At 42.1% G+C, this 17,649-nt stretch overlaps 1 protein-coding gene across 1 annotated transcript; it reads right to left on the reverse strand.

Annotated features, from left to right (window-relative positions):
* Positions 1 to 12,887: 12,887 nt before the first annotated feature.
* mafba (MAF bZIP transcription factor Ba) lies at positions 12,888 to 17,078 on the reverse strand. Its single transcript, XM_079477958.1, has one exon. The coding sequence runs from the start codon at positions 15,688 to 15,690 to the stop codon at positions 14,635 to 14,637; it is 1,056 nt and encodes a 351-aa protein (XP_079334084.1). The 5' UTR covers positions 15,691 to 17,078; the 3' UTR covers positions 12,888 to 14,634.
* Between the last annotated feature and the right edge of the window lie 571 nt (positions 17,079 to 17,649).

Here is a 17,649-nt window from a genome sequence, read left to right on the forward strand (position 1 = left end):
TGTAACAATAGATTTAAGAATTAAGGGATTTAAATTGTAGAATTAACAGTTGAATTGAGCGTCTATTTATTGATTTGGTGCTGTTAAAGTGTCCAGAGCACATGTGGAGGCTGCATTACACATCGAATTGTTATGAGTAGAAACTGCCTTGCCTTCTTTTATCATTTATTTATTTATCATCTACTATACAAGATATTTTTCATCAATTTTAAATCTTTCTTATACATTTATTTATGGAATAGCAAAGGATGAAAATAATAGAATTAGCAACAGCTTTACATGAGTGCACAAATCACATAGTCTTATAAATCACGGCATTCAAAAAACTACAGATGTTTGAGAAGCTTGTTGTATAAACGGTATTTCCGTCAGGTTCACTACTGTCAAAAATGATTGACAATTAGCCATGCAGCCAGCATGAATAAGAGCAGGGAGCACAGCGATGACCCCCCATGACAGAACAAGCAGATGTCATTAGTTCTTAAAGACATTTAAGGGTAACACATAATTAAAATGTAGTTGAGACTTACAGTATTTAAAGGAATAACAGAAGTCAAATCCTGATGTAAATGTGAGTTGGAGCTGGGGATGGAGGTGGGTAATTTGCTCCTGAGCAACGTGATAAGATGCTATTAGCTGAATGAATTTTAAAAACACACTGGAGTGTAACAGTAAAACATTATAGATTAGATTAGATTCAACTTTATTGTCATTACACATGTACAAGTACAGGGCAACGAAATATAGTTTTGTCTAACCAGAAATGCAATAGGTGCAGGAAAAAACAGTATCATGGAAGTAGTGGAACAGTTGGGTGTGTATAATGAACATAATATACAGGTGGCTATTACTATAAACAGGAAATTTACAGATGCGTATATACAATGAGAAGTTATAGCAGTTATAAAAGTAGTGCAATGGATATAGTAAATTATCGACAAAAAGAGCATTGGAGAAGCTATAGATGTGAAATGTACCTACATTTATTCATTTGGCAGACGCTTTTTATCCAAAGCGACTTACAAGTAGTTTTATACAGTGTCACATTACTACAGAGCAATCAGGGGTAAGGTGCCTTGCTCAAGGGCCCTTCAGTCATGACCTGCTGGCACTGAGATTAGAACTGGCAACCTTCTGATCACAAGCCCAACACTCTAACCATTAGGCCACAGCTGACCCCTAACCAACACTTTATGACTCATGATGTACTCATAAGATTCCTTCATTTATGGTGCTCAAACCAACTGTAGTGTCATCCAGGGGTCAACATGCACTCCCATACAGAATTCTATATACAGAAAGAGATGATTATTTTTAGAAATGTTATGTGTTTTAAGTTTTTTTTTCACAACAGATTTCTTTGAGGTAGACACTGTCTGTGTAAAATACATTTTTCTATATCTAACACTTTTCTCATGTATGTGTGCGTTTTAAACAGGAGTTGGAGGGTGACATCATGCAGTTATGTTTTTTTGCAGTGTAAATTGAAAGTCTTGGCTTCTGCTGCGATAAACACACACTCAATGAGACCAGCTCAACCTGCAGCACATCATTAACCTGTCTGGAGTCTCTCTCTCTCTCTCTCTCTCTCTCATTGTGTGCGTGTGTGTGACTCTAGATTCACCATAATGGGATGTAATTCTCTGTTAACAGGCTGTCATAGCCCGGAGCACTTTTAAACACACACATAATTAACAAATCAAGATGAAGCATATTTGTTCAATGTTCCATCTTAATCATCATTTCATAATTTTGCATGTTTAACATGTTACACTTGTATCATGTAAATGATTGTTATTGATTAATTGTCTATGTACACACACACACACACATATATGTGTTTCTGAAACGTTTAAATTCACTTACATTGCTTTTTTCCATGTTTATTAATTCATTCTTGAAAAACACACAAACATATGCACACATGTTGTTTTATGGGCTCTTTCTATGGATGTATCGATTTTTCGACTGTATAAACCAGAGGTAACCAACTAGCAGACTCCGGTCCGAGTGCAGACCGCAAGATGCGTCCGTCCGGACCTCAAAGCCTTTTGACATAATAAATAAATGAACGTCTAACACTATTTTCTAATGCAATCAAATTTATACCAGGCACATCAAGGTCCACTCAGTAGCGGTTTGATTCCTACGGCACCACGGATAGGGTTGTTGCCAGAAGGTATACAGCAATGGCCGGTGTTTATGCTTCCCCATCAAATATTGCTACCTTCATACAAAAGGACTACCCCTCCCCCAACCCTTACACCTTAGTTACCTTTCCCCAACCCAATCACAACACAAGGGTAACAAAATGTGTTGGGTAGCGTTAATCGACAGAACACCAGAAGTGGTGTAAAATATTGCCATATAATTACAATATATTACATAAGCTAAGGCTACACCTACACCAACCCTAAACATAAAATTACCCTAAAAAAATATTCTGCTGTTGTCAGCGTGACAAAAATTAGCGGTATTGAAGTTCGCATGCCCAGTGGAGGTAGCTGTGTCCCTTCTAGTCAAAACCCACTACCGTGGACCGTGGAGAAGTCGACGTCGTGCGTTGAAGAGAGCCTGTCAGTGATTGAAAAACAATGTCCTTTTCAAAAGTTAGAAAAGTTGATGCTGAAAACCATGTTTTCCGATCTGATTGGCTCGAGGTTTGCAGTTATTCTTCCTGCATGGACGTGTGCGAGGCCCATTTTTCTCATTTGCTCGGAGTCTGTTCGGTTGTCAAAAGTGGAACCTTAATTCTGCATTCTGAAACTAGACATAGACACTTTGAGGAAACATACCCGTATATGAGTTTAAAACCCAGTATATGGGACTTAGAGTATATCGACTTGAAGAGTCTCTGACAGTGATTTATCCGACCAGTGTGTGTGTGTGTGTGTGTGTGTGTGTGTGTGTGTGTCCACTGTGTTTTCATTGCCTAGTGAAGCAGGGTTTTGTGTAGCCCTCATGAAGAGGAAGTGCTGGGAATGATCTAGCGGAAGAGCCGAGTGTGGAAACATCTGGTGTGAGCTCCACTCGTCCAGTCTTTTCTCTATTTCATCTCACTGATATCACACATTGACATGCCTTTGGCTTTTAAAAGGCTTTTAAATCAGATTCATTGAAACTCAATGTAAATTGTTGAGGAGAAGCCTCCCAGGTACACCAGTGAGCAACTCAGAAGTCACCATGAGATCCCGTCCACCTCTGACAGACCCACGCTTAAAGAAACATACATAATGTGCATGATACTGGTTCAGTTGAAATGTTTATCCTGATACAACTTCATTTCTAACATCTGGATCACCATGCCGAGCATTTTAATTTATGAAAGCTTCCATCAGTTTCACTCTCACTTTTTCAGTTTCATCCCTTTATTTTTACACACACACACACACACACACATGTTGAGATTTTCTGTTGACAATGAAAACAGGAAGTGTCATTCAGGAAACAGGAAGCTGTGAGGATGTGGATTCTCTTTTTCCCTTTCATTTTCCTGCTCTGTGTTTCTGTCATTCTTCCTATAGAGGCGTCTCTCTCCCATCACCACATGACAAATCTGAAAACAATCAAACACATGCTACCAGATCACCTCTGATATACTGAAATAAAAAATATCTAAAGTTACTGTAACAAAATAGGATGAGGAAGCTTACAACTATTTTGTCCCGGCAGACTTTTACAATAAAAAGAACCAAAACATTCCAAAGGTTATCTACGATGATAAATCCTTTAACAGAATTCAGAATTTTATTTCAAAGGCCATAGTATTTAATCTGTATGTGTCTGTGCGAGTGTGTGAGGTTGTCGTTTTGTGCGCGAATGTGTGCGTGTGTGAGCGTGATTGTGTGTGCGAGTGTGTGTGTAAGTGTGTGTGCGCGTGCATTTGTGTGCGCGCAAATGTGTGCGTGCGAGTGTGTGTGTATTTGTGTGTGTGAGAGTATGTGTGTGTGTGGGTGTGTGTGTGTGTGTGTGTGTGTGTGTGTGTGTGTGTGTGTGTGTGTGTGTGTGTGTGTGTGTGCGTGTGTTAGGGTTATTTGTGAAAGTGTGTGAGTGAGATTGTGTGTGTGTGTGTGTGTATGTGTGAGGTTGTCTGTGTGTGCGCGAATGTGTGTGTGTGTGTGCGTGTGCGTTAGGATTATGTGGAACTGTGTGCGAGTGTGTGTGTGCGTGCGTTAGGGTTATGTGTTGTGTGAGTGTGTGTGAGTGAGTGTGTGTGCATTTGTGTGTGTGCGTGTGTGTTTGTGTGCGCGCGTGCGTTAGGATTATGTGTGACTGTGTGCGAGTGTGTGTGTGCGTGCGTTAGGGTAATGTGTTGTGTGAGTGTGAGTGTGTGTGTGTGTGTGTGTGTGTGTGTGTGTATGTGCGTGTGTGTTAGTGAGTGTGTGTGTGTGTGTGCGTTTGTGTGTGTGTGAGCATGTGTGAGTGAGCTTGTGAGTTTGTGTACATGTGTGTGTGTGTGAGTGTGTATGAGTGTGTGCGTTTTATTGTGCGTGTGTGTGTTTGTTTATGTGTGCGCGTGTGTGTGTGTGAGAGTGTGTGTGTGTGTGCGTGCGTGCCTGCGTGTGTGAGTGAGCGTGTGTGTGTGAGTGAGTGAGAGTGTGTGTGTATGTGCGTGCGTGAGTGAGCGTGCGTGCGTGCGTGCGAGCGAGTGAGCGAGCGAGTGAGAGTGTGTGTGTGTGTGTGTGTGTGTGCGTGCGTGCGTGCGTGCGTGTGTGTGTGAGTGAGCGTGTGTGTGTGTGTGAGTGAGTGAGAGTGTGTGTGTGTGTGTGCGTGCGTGCGTACGTGTGTGTGTGAGTGAGCATGTGTGTGTGTGTGAGTGAGTGAGTGAGAGTGTGTGTGTGCGTGCGTCTGTTCCAGTGTTAGCAGCAACTTTCCATCTGTATCCAGTATAGATAATTCTATGCTAATCCTGCAAATGATGTGTCATGAATATGGAGTTTAGCCACTGAAATCCCCAGAGAAGACTTCAGCTAATAATAGATACATACTGTACATACAGAGATGAAGCCATACAGAGAGATATAAAGTCACTACAGAGACACAGAAAAAGCCAAATGCTGCCTGTGCCTCTCAGATCACCACAGAGAGATCCCACAGCACATCAGAAGAGAGACTCGCTGTGTATTCTTTTCTCTCTCTGTATTTATCATACTGTATGATAGGCCTACAGCGTGCAGCGATGTGTTTGTGTATGCGTCAGACAAGCAGCAGGTCGGACAGGTTATTCGAAAGAAGTGCCACCTGGAGGAAAACACCAGAGATGGGCTGATGAGAGAGAAATAAACATTAGAGAAAGAATGGGACGCAGGTGTGAAGAGTTGTACTGGTAATCGCGGAGCGAAAGTTTGCTAACAGCCTGCACTTCTACAGCAATGAACATATTGTCGTTCCTGCACCATTAACATCAGCCACTGAACGTCTTAATAGCAGAATAATGAGAGCGGTTTAACACAGACAGATGTTGAAGGCAGATGCTTTCCTTTTCTTTCTTTAGATAGGGCATTTTAACACCTCAGTTAAATGATCTTCAGTGTGCGGGAGTGTCATTTTTTGTGGGCATTCACACACACAGCGGCTTCACGTCCCTCCTCAGTTTCATCGTGAGGCCTCTTCCACTGTCACGATGTTCAGCGGTCAACATTCTCCTCTGCTGTATATTCAAATATTGTGCAGTGAACAAATGTTTTATCTACAAAAATTATTTGCATTGGAATTGTAACGACTCCACATGAATTTGTGATGACAGACATGCCTAAAGCATTTAGATGAGTCACAATAAATACTCTCTCGTTCTTTGACTTGTATCGTGTTCCATCTTGTTCATGTAACCCATGAAAAGTTTGATCACATGCACAAACCTCTGACATCCTATTGGTGTAGGGTCTTTTCATGATGCTGTAGTTTCTTGTTCGTCCTGTATTTCATTTGGCAGTGCAGGAAAATTTTCATCTGGAGGCTTTATGAGGCACGGATGAGGAGCTGGCGCTGGCGCTGGGTTGGGTTCAGACCCTGGGTGTCCAGGTGGAGAGAGGGTACACAAGCTTCAAGCACCAGAGACGGCACTACCTCGGATCACCTTCAGAAAAAGATCTGAGTCTCAGAGGAGAGGGAGAGAGAAAAGCGCCTCGACCTCCCGCCGCCTCTGGCATGCGTTCAGCACAAGCGTGTGTACACTTGCCCTACCTTGAGTGAAGTGCAATGAAATCATCTGTGGGCCACGGCACAGATCCACGGGGCGGATGACACAAAAGTGCCCTTGTGTTTGGTGAAGAGACCTAGACTGGTGTATCACTGCACTTTTGTTGCACTTCATCTGAAACCGGATTTTGCTGAATATATACATTATATGACACGTCTTATTCCTTCATACACCACACAAAAAATTTGTACTTTTGATCACATAAAGCACTTCACACGAAGGGATGCAAGAATATGCACATGCATGCGTTCCTGCCTGGTGAAATCAAAGACAACATCTACAACACTGTCTATAAGATGCAGAACTTGCGTGTGTTTGCAGGCTGCTGCATGTATGCGCATGAGCATCCCGCTCGTATGTCCCAGGAGCATGCATATGCAGAAGAGCGTGTGTGTGTGTGCGCGCAGACAGGACCTTGAGCTGTGCTCTGGGTCAGCAGTTTGTTTAGCATCAATTAGAAGCTCTGTCTTCATCAAGGCAAGCGTGAAGGAAGAATTAACATGCGGAGACAGATTCCCATACACCAGTGTCATCGGCAGCAGTTAGAAATGTTTAGATTTTTCCTTCTTTTTTTAAGTGTGTTTATAGACCCAATCTCTGTTCAGTCGGTCTGTCATGTTTGGTTCAAGACCTTTTATAGTACGGGCCTACATTACCCACAATGCATCGTTACATTTAGCGAATAACAGCAGGAAAATATTCGCATGCATGTTACTGCTAGTTATTACATTAGTTTTTACATTTTATCTGATCAACCTGTTCAGAATTGACTCTTGAAATACTGAAAGAAAACACTGGTGTATACGATTTGATATAAACATTTGCAGTAAGTCCTCTTCAGAGCGTGGTTAGAGAACACATCTTCATTAGAAAACAGTCCTCTCTTTCTCTCTTACTTCTAAACGCCTCCCTCATGTTCCTCTTTTTTTCCTTCCACTCTTTCTCGTTTTCTCTCTGACCACAGTTCTGCCACAACTATTTCCCGTGTTCATCCTGTGTCGGCGTGAGAGCAGCACTACAGCTCAGAACGGATATGAAGACCAGACGTAGCATCTGTAGAGCTCTATAGCACACATCGTTTTTTCGGAACTCTTACGGTCATGCTATAATAATAACAATAATATACACGCAACTGAATATTTATCAATCATTTTAAGCAGACAAAAATTAAAACTTGATATCAAAGCCAGCTTTTTAAATCAGATTGGCACTTAACATTGTCATTTTCCTTTGAACAAGAAGTGCACTGAATGGGGTGTGTGTTTGATTCACGAAGCTCATGGTGTGTTGGATTCAGAATGCACTGGATTACCATCTGCGTAAGAAAAGTCGTACTGTAAATGGTGTGAGCCTGTTGTGAAGCTTTCTGATGTAATTGAATATCATTCAGGTTTGGATGAGTTGAGTTTGGAGAGGGGGAACGCTGTATAAATAGGTGGATATTTTTACCCCAGGTTTTGCAACCCCTGTTTGATTAGAGCTCCGCCGGCCCCTGGCAGACACACTTATTCATGAGTTTCTCCTTCACTTTTCCTCTTCCCTGGAGAGAATGGAAAGATGCTGCAAGGGAGAGAAGGAGAACATCTTACCTCCTGCAGATGCGGATCTCTTTATGGGACCTCCTAACAGCAGGAAAACAGAGATCCCTCCTAGAGACGATAACAAAAGGCATTTGCTTTTCCAAATATGTAAGCATAACTTCACTAATGTTTAGGAAGTACGTTCGATAACAACCCAGTAATGCTTATTAGGACAACAAGGTCCCCTGGAAACATGGCACGATTACAGCCTGGAACAAAAAACGCGGCAAAGTTACAGCTTATTGACAATTTGACAAAGAACTTGGTTAATGCTTGTATGTATGTAAGTAGGGTGAGTTAGGAGAATCTGAAGTCCAAAGTGTGTGCTCATGAAGACAATATACTGTATATTTCAGATTTGACAGAATGATAATGCTACTTGATCATAGAGTGTTGAAATGGGTTGGATTATGTGTTATACAGGTGTCCGGTCACTCCACACACATCAAAACTATTCGTGTCTAAATCGTGAGTCTCAAGTTTGAAGTCTTTTTCCTACACGTCCCAGTCTAGATCTTTTGTGAGCATCTGTGGGAGATTGTAAACAGTTGCTCAGACTGTCCTTCTGCGTTCATGTGTGCAGTTATGTGTCCGTGTGTTTGTACTTTCTCTAATTGTTCGCAAAGCTTTGCACCTCCAAAGCACTTGCAGATGTTGACTGTTGGATGCCTACAGCATTGTTTCCTTGCAAGAAAATCTAAAACACAAACACATGAACACACATGCTAATGTATGGAAAGGATGCAACCTTCATTAGCTCTAAGTGCTTAGGGCAGATGGTTACACGTTGGATTATGTTGTCCAAGAGTTTAGAAAACATTGCAATGAATGAATGCACAAATGCACCCATAACATTGACATAAGCAGCAAAGTACGGTTGAAACAATTGGAGTCCTTTTAATTCAATGATATTTTGAAACACTTTTTAGCATCGTGTTTAAAAGTTCTTTTAAGAAGGCTGTCACGATGCGCACTTATCGTCATTTGACATCATGCCTCACAAAAAGAAGAAAAGTGGCTTGTCTCTTAAAACGTGTAAGGAATGGAAGTAGCACACCATATATTCCATTCTGTTTTCTGATTTATTTCTGTGCAATAATTGAAAAACCTGAGCAAAGTCAACACACAGATTCCTCTCATTTCTTCAGGGTTTGTCTGCAGAATAGATTATTGTGCCATAATTGAACGAAACGCAAAGTAAACTGGAACTGACTATATGCCAGTAGATGGAGGTCTAGTTGACATGAAAATTGACTGGAGATCTAAATCCTTATTTGTTTTACCAGACATGAAAATCTAGTGGGAAAAAACGCAGAGGGCCCACCCCCTACAGCAAAGGAAACTTTCTCCGCTGAGAAAAAAATTGATTTTCCTGTGATGAATGTGTGCTCTTCCTGTAAGAGTAAGTCAGCTGGAAAACCGAGTTTGCCCAGTCAAAACTTCAATAGAAGTTGGAATATAAACTTTCTGTGTTTTCTTGGCTTTGGACAGTTTGTTCTGTCTGGGGTAAAAACGATCTTACATAGGGTGTAAGATGTGGGAAACTCAGATAAACCTCACAAAGGTGCAGTGTTGTCTGATGAGAACCAGAGTACACATCAATAGTTACTGGCCTAGTTCATTAATGCCTTTCACATGTAGAAACATTTGTTTATCCGTATTTTGGGTCATGTGGCAGAGTGTCCATATTCAGCTGTAGTATGCTGCATCATGAATTACAGTATGCGACTGTGGTAGCACATAACATCCCGATCTGGCCACAGTAGGCAAACTTCATGACCAAAGTGCTGTAGAAGGCATAACACGCATGCTCCTGACATGTAGGAGGTGTGGTCTGGCCTGCATCACGTCCCAGTTCCAGTGTGTAATAATACATCATGTTATTGCAGTTCTTTGTACTCAATACCGTGTACATCGACGTAACATTTCTATTGTCTGTCAATTAGTAATGCTGACTGAAAAAAAGTGTCTAAAGATTGCAAACTCCTTCTATGTACAAAACATGACTGAATGCGGACAGGCCTTAGACATACATGTCATTTCATGAACTTATTGTAGAGAACATACTCTTACAGAACTTTTGGTAATTATATGGTCAGTATTAAGTAAGTAAGAACATCTTGAACTGTTTGAACCTTATGCAACATGATACTGCCCCAAAGATGTTGGCAGTATCTGGTAGTCTGAGCTCAATTCAGTATGCACAAGCTATGTGAAAAACTATGATGTCAATGTCAGAGCAAACTGAAGAGAAAGACAGGGACAATGAGCGCTGGTGAAGCTTACGGGTCCTGACGCAGTCCAGACTCAAGCCTGCGTCCTCAAGGGAGCACCCAGATTTGTCATGAGCCCGTTCACGACCACTGCACTGCGGCTCCGATGAGAAAGTCTCATGTTATCAAGAGATGACGGAACATACGCCTGCTGAGCCCACATAGCTGTCTGGTTTGCATGTTACGCAATCGCAATTACATTTTTTCTTTTTGTGAGTCCAAGTAAAGATTATTTGGTGTGAATGTGTAATGGGAAAGTGACTGTTCTCCTTTCAAAAATAATGCCATATGAAAATCTAAATCAGATCAATATTTGGTGCTTTGCATTCAATGCAGCTTTTGTCAAAATTCAGATTTTTTTCTTTCTTCGTGTAATCTCATTGATGATGCTGAGATCAGATCCTGGCTGCTCCCTTTACACATGTAGACCTCACTATAGATTCATAATGACAAAAGCAAATGTAAACGGATATTTACAAAATATTTATGACAGCCATGCACATACATTTGTACCTTTTGGGGACATTTCTTGGTCCCTATGAGGAAAACAACTATTAAAAAAAACATATCGATTTATAAGACAATGTTACACCATGTGACAGTGACAGAACGTTTGGCTCTAATTTTTTAAAAGCATCCATGCTGCCGTCTTCAGTTGTGAAAGTGTGGATGACGGCTCTGAGGCCAGAAGGCGATGGGTGGATCTGTACCTGCAGCCCAGCCCTGATCATACTGTATGCAGGAGTGTGTGCACAGGGAAACACATTCTCAAAGATGGCTTCAGCTGTGAACTGTTGTTCAGACATGAGTGTCCAGAACGGGCTAATGATCAGAATCCATAATCATTTGAGTGAGTGCAATAGATTTGTTTCTTATTGACATTTCATAATAATTGAACATTTGAAGAGATGCAAAGCCCAGCCAGACGACTTTTCTTTTAAATGAGCATTTTTCATCAGGCTCGTACATTTACTTTCATTAATAGCAGATATTTCAGAGCGGGCATTTGTGTGGCATTTTGCGGGTTTTGAAGCAAAATGATTGTAATGTCATTTTTGACTCTTGATTTAATCCAATAAAGAATGTTGATGCAGGTTTAATGCTTCTTGTTTGACAGCACGGCAGGTAAAGTATAATTGCAGCTGGTTATGATATCAAACGTGGCCTTAGATACTTTGTGTCTAGTAAATGTGGAATAAGAAGAAACTCTTGACACATTCTGAATCAATCCTGTTATTGTTATTGGGATTTGGGCTTGTTTCTCATACAGAATAGGTTGTTGTGAGAGTTCTGCTCTTGGCTCGGGCTTGGCTGCTTTCGCTCTGTCCTTGAGATTGTGCAGACACGCAGCAGATAATGTTCTGACACCAGAAACTGAAAACCATCAGGAAATCCTAACAACGCTCTCTCTCTCTCTCTCTCTCTCTCTCTCTCTCTCTCTCTCTCTCTCTAGTCCTTCTCTAATGCTCACACTTCACCGACTGTTAAATGCATCTGTTCATCCTTACCAATCCTCGTCAGAATGGTTTCAGTTTTGTGAACTTTTCAAGTGATGGCTGTTTCATTTAGGTTATCCACTTTCTCTGAGAAATCACAGCTCTGTGACAAAATATAAGCGTGTACCAATATGAAACGCTGCGGTGTGTTTCAACATTTTATTACATATCATAATAGCCTACACACTCTAATTTGAGGCTACATGTTACACATAAAATGTAACTCAACTGAACAACAATGATAATAATAATAATAATATGTACACACAAGCTGTTCCGTAACAGAGACTGGGACTGGTTGTCTATAAATTGACACTAATGTTTGTGAGCTCTTTCTAAACTAAATTCCAGTATCATCATTTTGTAAGAGCTGCTGTGTAAACACGCAAGGCCAATAAAAGCACACTTGCCCGCATTAAAGCAAATAAAAGCAGAAAGGATTTAACGGAGGATTTAGGATATGGATATTTCTTATAAATGCCAGGTTGGGGCAAGCTCGTGCTTTGCATGTTGTAATTAAATACAGATTATTAATTACATTATCATTTTATTTTATTTTTCAAGTTAGCGGTTTCATTCGTTCTTTTAGGCCGTTTACAGTTTTGAGAAAATAACGGGGTATGTTTTCACAAACGTGTGTTCACGGGATTTTTTCCCCAAAATCTCAAATTTGACTACAAATGATTATTATTGCTATTATACTCGAGCCTAAATAACGTTAATAATAACCATGTTTAATCAGTATTAGACAATCTTGAATTTGATTTTTTATGAAGTAGCCTATGACTACCAGTGAGCGCGCACATAAAAGCTTCCAACGTTTACTCGACAGAAGCTACTCGAGCAAGCTGTCAAATGCTTTCGAAATGTTGGTTGTATTGGGCAGCCGAGGGGTTCATTGTCCTGTTCCCACAGTCTGAGCTTTTGCGCACAAGGTCAAAGATCTCGTGTTACCGAGCGCACATGCGCGCTGCATTTCTGCTCGAGTCAGCACCCCGAGGCCTAAAACTCGCACACGGTAAATGACAGAACCCAACATAAAGCGCCCCCGAAATTCTTTCGAAACCCAAAGTTTCAATGGCGTTTGCCTTCGTTGTAAATATGTGCATTCTATTATGTCTAAACAGTCTGCGTGAACGTGAACGTGACGTTAAGTTTCAAGTGTCATTTAGCACCTGCTCGTTCACTTCTTACTTGTAAGAACATGTAAATAAATAGAAATATTGAAATTGACCAAATGAATGATTAAATGCGACACATAAAAACAACGCAGTGTGCCATGATGTTGCATAACTTTGAGAAAGGAATTGACGCAGTAAACAAGCGGCTACCAAATCAATGCCATTTCACTGACTTTAATAAGCAAAATAGGAAACCATTTCTCCAAAAAACAGCAAGAACGAAACAGAAACCAGCCTGAATGGAACTCTATTCATTTTCTATTTATATAAACAGATTTGAAAATTGATCCCCTCATTATAATACATGAAATTAACAAAGAAAACGACAACAACCCGCTGCTGCAGTAATACATTTGATTTCAACACAGTTGAATCAGTAACAAACCAAAAAGACAGTTAAATGCATGACTTTTTAACAATAGTTCTTAGATGCAAGCACCATGCTTATCCAATATGATTTGACAGTTTGTTAATTTAATCATTCAAATAAAAACTATGCATCTGGCCAGCAGAACCAGAATCTTGATAAAATAACAGAACGAACGAACGAACAAATAATAATAAAAAAGAACAATAACATGACACGTATAATTTTCATTTCGAGATTATGCAGAACCTGAATCCCTTATTTTTCACTGACCGGCAGAAAAAAAACAAAGGAAAACATTTTACATTGAAATGCATGCGTAGTTTTCACACGAGGCAATAATACACAAACCCCTGATTTCGGAAGCCTACACCATCGAGCCGGAGAATAATAACTACACTTTGAAATGTTGCTTTATAAAACTGGCAGCTCGTGTAGCTACTTAAAAAAGGTTGATGAAAGTGTGTCCATCAAAAGTAAAAAGTTACGATCTAGAAGTATTGCTTATAGTATAGAATAGCAATAGGTTATGCAACAGCCTGCGTGAAAAACGGAATTCCTTGTAACAAGCACCAGTTCAAACGCGCGTGCCTGTTATTTCACGTCTCTGTGCAGCAGACGTCTTCCTTCCAGTATAAGATTTCAATGAACAAGCCGAGATTAAAAAAACGCTAATATTACCCCTCAAAAAAAGTGCGCTTCTTTTACAAAGTTTGTTGACTTGCTTAAATGCAATCGAAAGAAGAAAAAGCCCAGTGCTGGTAATTCATTCCGAAGCAAAATCTGAAGAGAAAAACAACACAACTCTTTCTTCGATGTCGGTTTCTAGGTTTGCTGTTGCATATATTTACACGTCCAAATAAACCCACATACGACGAGCGACTGGAGAGCCGGGCTCGTGAGCACCCCCCCCCCCCCCAAAAAAAAAGCTAGAGATCAAAAACATGCTCTCTGTGATACACAACGAACCGAAAAAAGAAAGAGCGTATAAAATAGAAATCGTTATTACCATACATGTCCAGCATGCAGGATTAATATCTTGATGCAGATTTATGTGTTTGTTTTTTGTTGATTTTCCCTTTTCTTTTAATATATATATATATGTATATATATATATATATATATTCATTTATATATCTATAGATAACCAAGCAGGCAATAAACCAATGAGATGTTGCATAAAGTTGCCCCTGTCGCCACACTCGGGTGGGATATTACAGGAGAAGTGTCATGTTTTGCATATTCAGCTTCCCTCAAATCGGTCGTTTTCTTTTTTAGACAAGTGGAAAACAAGTCCAAAGTTTCTCTCTGTCCGCTTTCGCGACTTCTCCTAAATACAAAAGGCCAGTTCTTTGATTTTCTCTAAGAAAGGGGTACTACAAGCATCTAATCTAGATCTAATTTTCCCTGGAAACAGTCTAAAACCGTATTTTACCTGCCAAGGTCGACGGCGGTGGTTACATGTCTTATTTCTCGTGGCGAGTATACATTTGCGCACGCATCGCGGTGACAGTCATGTCTCTCGGGCATAAGGACACTCACATGAAGAACTCTGGAGAGGACGGGTTGTCGCTCGTGGATCCCGCCTCGCGGAAGCCGTTCGCTCCGCTCAACTTCTCGCACTTGAGTTTGTAGGCGTCTCTCTCGCGGGCCAGCCGGTTGATCTCCTGCTTGAGCTGCTCTACCTGGTTGATGAGCTGGGTCTTTTCGTTCTCCAGCACGTGCTTCTGCTGCACGCGCTTGAAGCGGCAGGACTGCGCGTAGCCCCTGTTCTTCAGGGTCCGGCGCTTCTGCTTCAGACGGATCACGTCGTCCTTGGTGAAGCCCCGCAGGTGTCGGTTGAGCTCGCGTACGGACATGGACACCAGTTGGTCTTCGGAGAAGCGGTCCTCCACGTTCAGGCCTGCCCCTACGCCGTGGTGACCGTGCTGGCCCGGGTGCCCGTGGTGATGATGATGCCGGTGGTGGAGCTGCTGGTGAGAGCCCGGGGAAGTGGGAGAAGGGCTGTCGGGGTCCTGACTGTTGTTGTGGTGGTGATGGTGGTGGTGGCCGTGCGCACCGGGGTGACCCGGCAGCTCGTCGGGGTGATGAGGGATCCCGCCGTATTGATGATGGTGGTGAGGATGGTGTTGCTGCGCGTGGCCGTGGTGGTGATGCCCACCCCTGTACCCCTCGAACCCTCCTGCCTGCAGCTGCTGCTGCTGCTGCTGCACGTGAGTTGGCGGTGGGTGCCCGTGGCCCGTGACACCGATCAGCGCCTCCACGGCGTCCTCGGGCGTCAGGCTTAACGTCTGAGGATCGATCTGCTGCGGGTAGGCGCTGCTGGGCATCCAGTAAAGCTCCTCGAGGTGGTTCTTCTGCTCAGTGGGGCTGAAGCTCGGGGAAGACGGGACAGAGCTGCAAGGCGTGCTGATCGGGGTGGATGACACGGAGCCCTGTGCCTGGAGGCGATTGCACTGACGTACGGTGGAACGCTCGTGCCCCGCCATGGCCTCTTTTTTCACTTCAAATTTCATTAAATCAAAGTCATTGACATATTCCAACGCCAGCGGGCTGGTGGGCAACTCGGGCCCCATGGCGAGATCCGCGCTCATCGTGTCCCTGTTCTTCGGCGAAGTGTTCACCAGCGTCGCAAAATCCGACTATTGCCGTTCTTCCGCGACTTTGCGCATGCAATGCTGTGCACGAGTCTCCAAACGCGACGCACTCGGTGTCAATCGGCGTATGAAAGCAAGCAGGCGAACAAAGTTTCTCGACTAATGTACTGCAAAAGACATTTGCCTCATGCAGAGTTGCAGTCTCTCAAGTCTACTCACGGGACAGGAGCAAGTGAAGCCGCGGGGCGCCTGTAGTGCGCGTCCTTTTTTCTCAAAACCATCAAAAAAGGACACAAACGAGCACCGGTGGAGGATTCCCGTCCCGATCCCGGATACTCCCAAATATGTCCTCCGTAAGACAGCAGAGCAGCGCTGAAGTGGACGACGGCTGTGTTTTTCCAGCTCGGCACTGCAGAGGATAGAGCTCGCGCGCACTTCGGAGTATTCACACTGTAACGGGACGCCACGCCGCTCGCTGCTGTTATACTGTACGCGCGCGTGACGTCAGACGGGGCTGGCGTCCAATCGGATATGGGACCTTTGCATAATGGGTGTGCGTAGTCAGCTGATGGAATGAAGAAAGGGAGAGTGGTTGCGCTAACAACCAGAGAAGAAAACTCATTTCATTGTATTGGCGGATTCGTATTTCTTTTTTGAGTTCTACATCACAGTCAAACACGCGACTCCTTTAACGACGCTTTCCCATCGTTTAATGTTTATTTATTATTCGTATTGGGCCACCCATGAAATAACGAGCGAGTATTAAGGTGAGTCTTTGCAACACATCCGAGAGTTTACATGAAAAAAATGTATCAAGGCCATGGTTCTGTGATAAAAACATTCAAAGACAACCATTCAAATGTGTTGTCGCTGTCGTTGTAGCTGCTGGTGCAGTTGTTGGAGGAAGCCTTATGGTTTTGAAAGTGTTATTTTTCACACTACGGGCAGAGTTGGTAGCTATTTGTTGGAAGTGCACGCGCTGTGGGCTCTCAGTGGAAACGCTGCCCCCGTGCGGCGCTCATCTCACAGCTGCTGTACAGGGCGATGCCAGGATAAGTGAGTCTATCCGTTACCAAATAGGATGGACAGACGGGAATAAATACATGAGTTTTCAGTTGCGACTCAAACTTGCAAACAAAGAAATCAAAACATTGTTTAAGAACGAGTCATCTCATTCCTATTATTTCACCATTACACTCATTGGTTCTAGCACATCGATAATCTGTGTTTAGACACGGATCCTGTCCACAAACGCATGAAGTATTTCTTTTCAAAAATTGCCGTATTTTGGCAAATTGCTTTGTTATTTTCAATACAGATTTGACCTTTTTGATTCCTGCTTTATTTCTTAATAGAGTTTACTCCAGAAGGGCTTTTCCTCTCGAAACAGGAAAAAAGAAAAAAAAGAAAATGTTTGTTCGTTATTATAATTTTTGTCTCAATTTATTCATGATTTCGATATTAGCTCACACATTTAATAAAACACTATATAATTAAATAATTTTAAAGATGGTCTTGTTCAATTCATATAGACAATGTATTAAGCTAAATAAGAAATACAACATAAACAAACTCTTACCAAATTGTCCTTATTAAATGAAATAGGCTGCGTTGAATGGATTAAAAACTTTCGAAAGTATTTTATTATTATAATTTCCCATTAAAGTCACTTCTATACACATTTCTGTCTAAACCATTTTTCGCATCACTATAGTCTACACTGTGTATATAGCTACTAACGCCGACTCTGATACACAGAGAACTACGAAAATGACACTTCCAGAACATCATGTCCTATAGCGTGTCCGTGGACCGAGCGACGAGTCGTGTTCAGTACCTGGGCCTGTGTCGCGCGTTATTACCGTGAGCTCATGATGCTGCTGGTGCTGCTGCTCTCTCTCACTCTCTCTAACGGAGAAGAGATATTAAAAACTCTCATGTCAGCAGCATATTGGT

Source organism: Barbatula barbatula (assembly GCF_947034865.1).
Source record: "Barbatula barbatula genome assembly, chromosome: 17".
NCBI classification, from domain to species: Eukaryota; Metazoa; Chordata; class Actinopteri; order Cypriniformes; family Nemacheilidae; genus Barbatula; species Barbatula barbatula.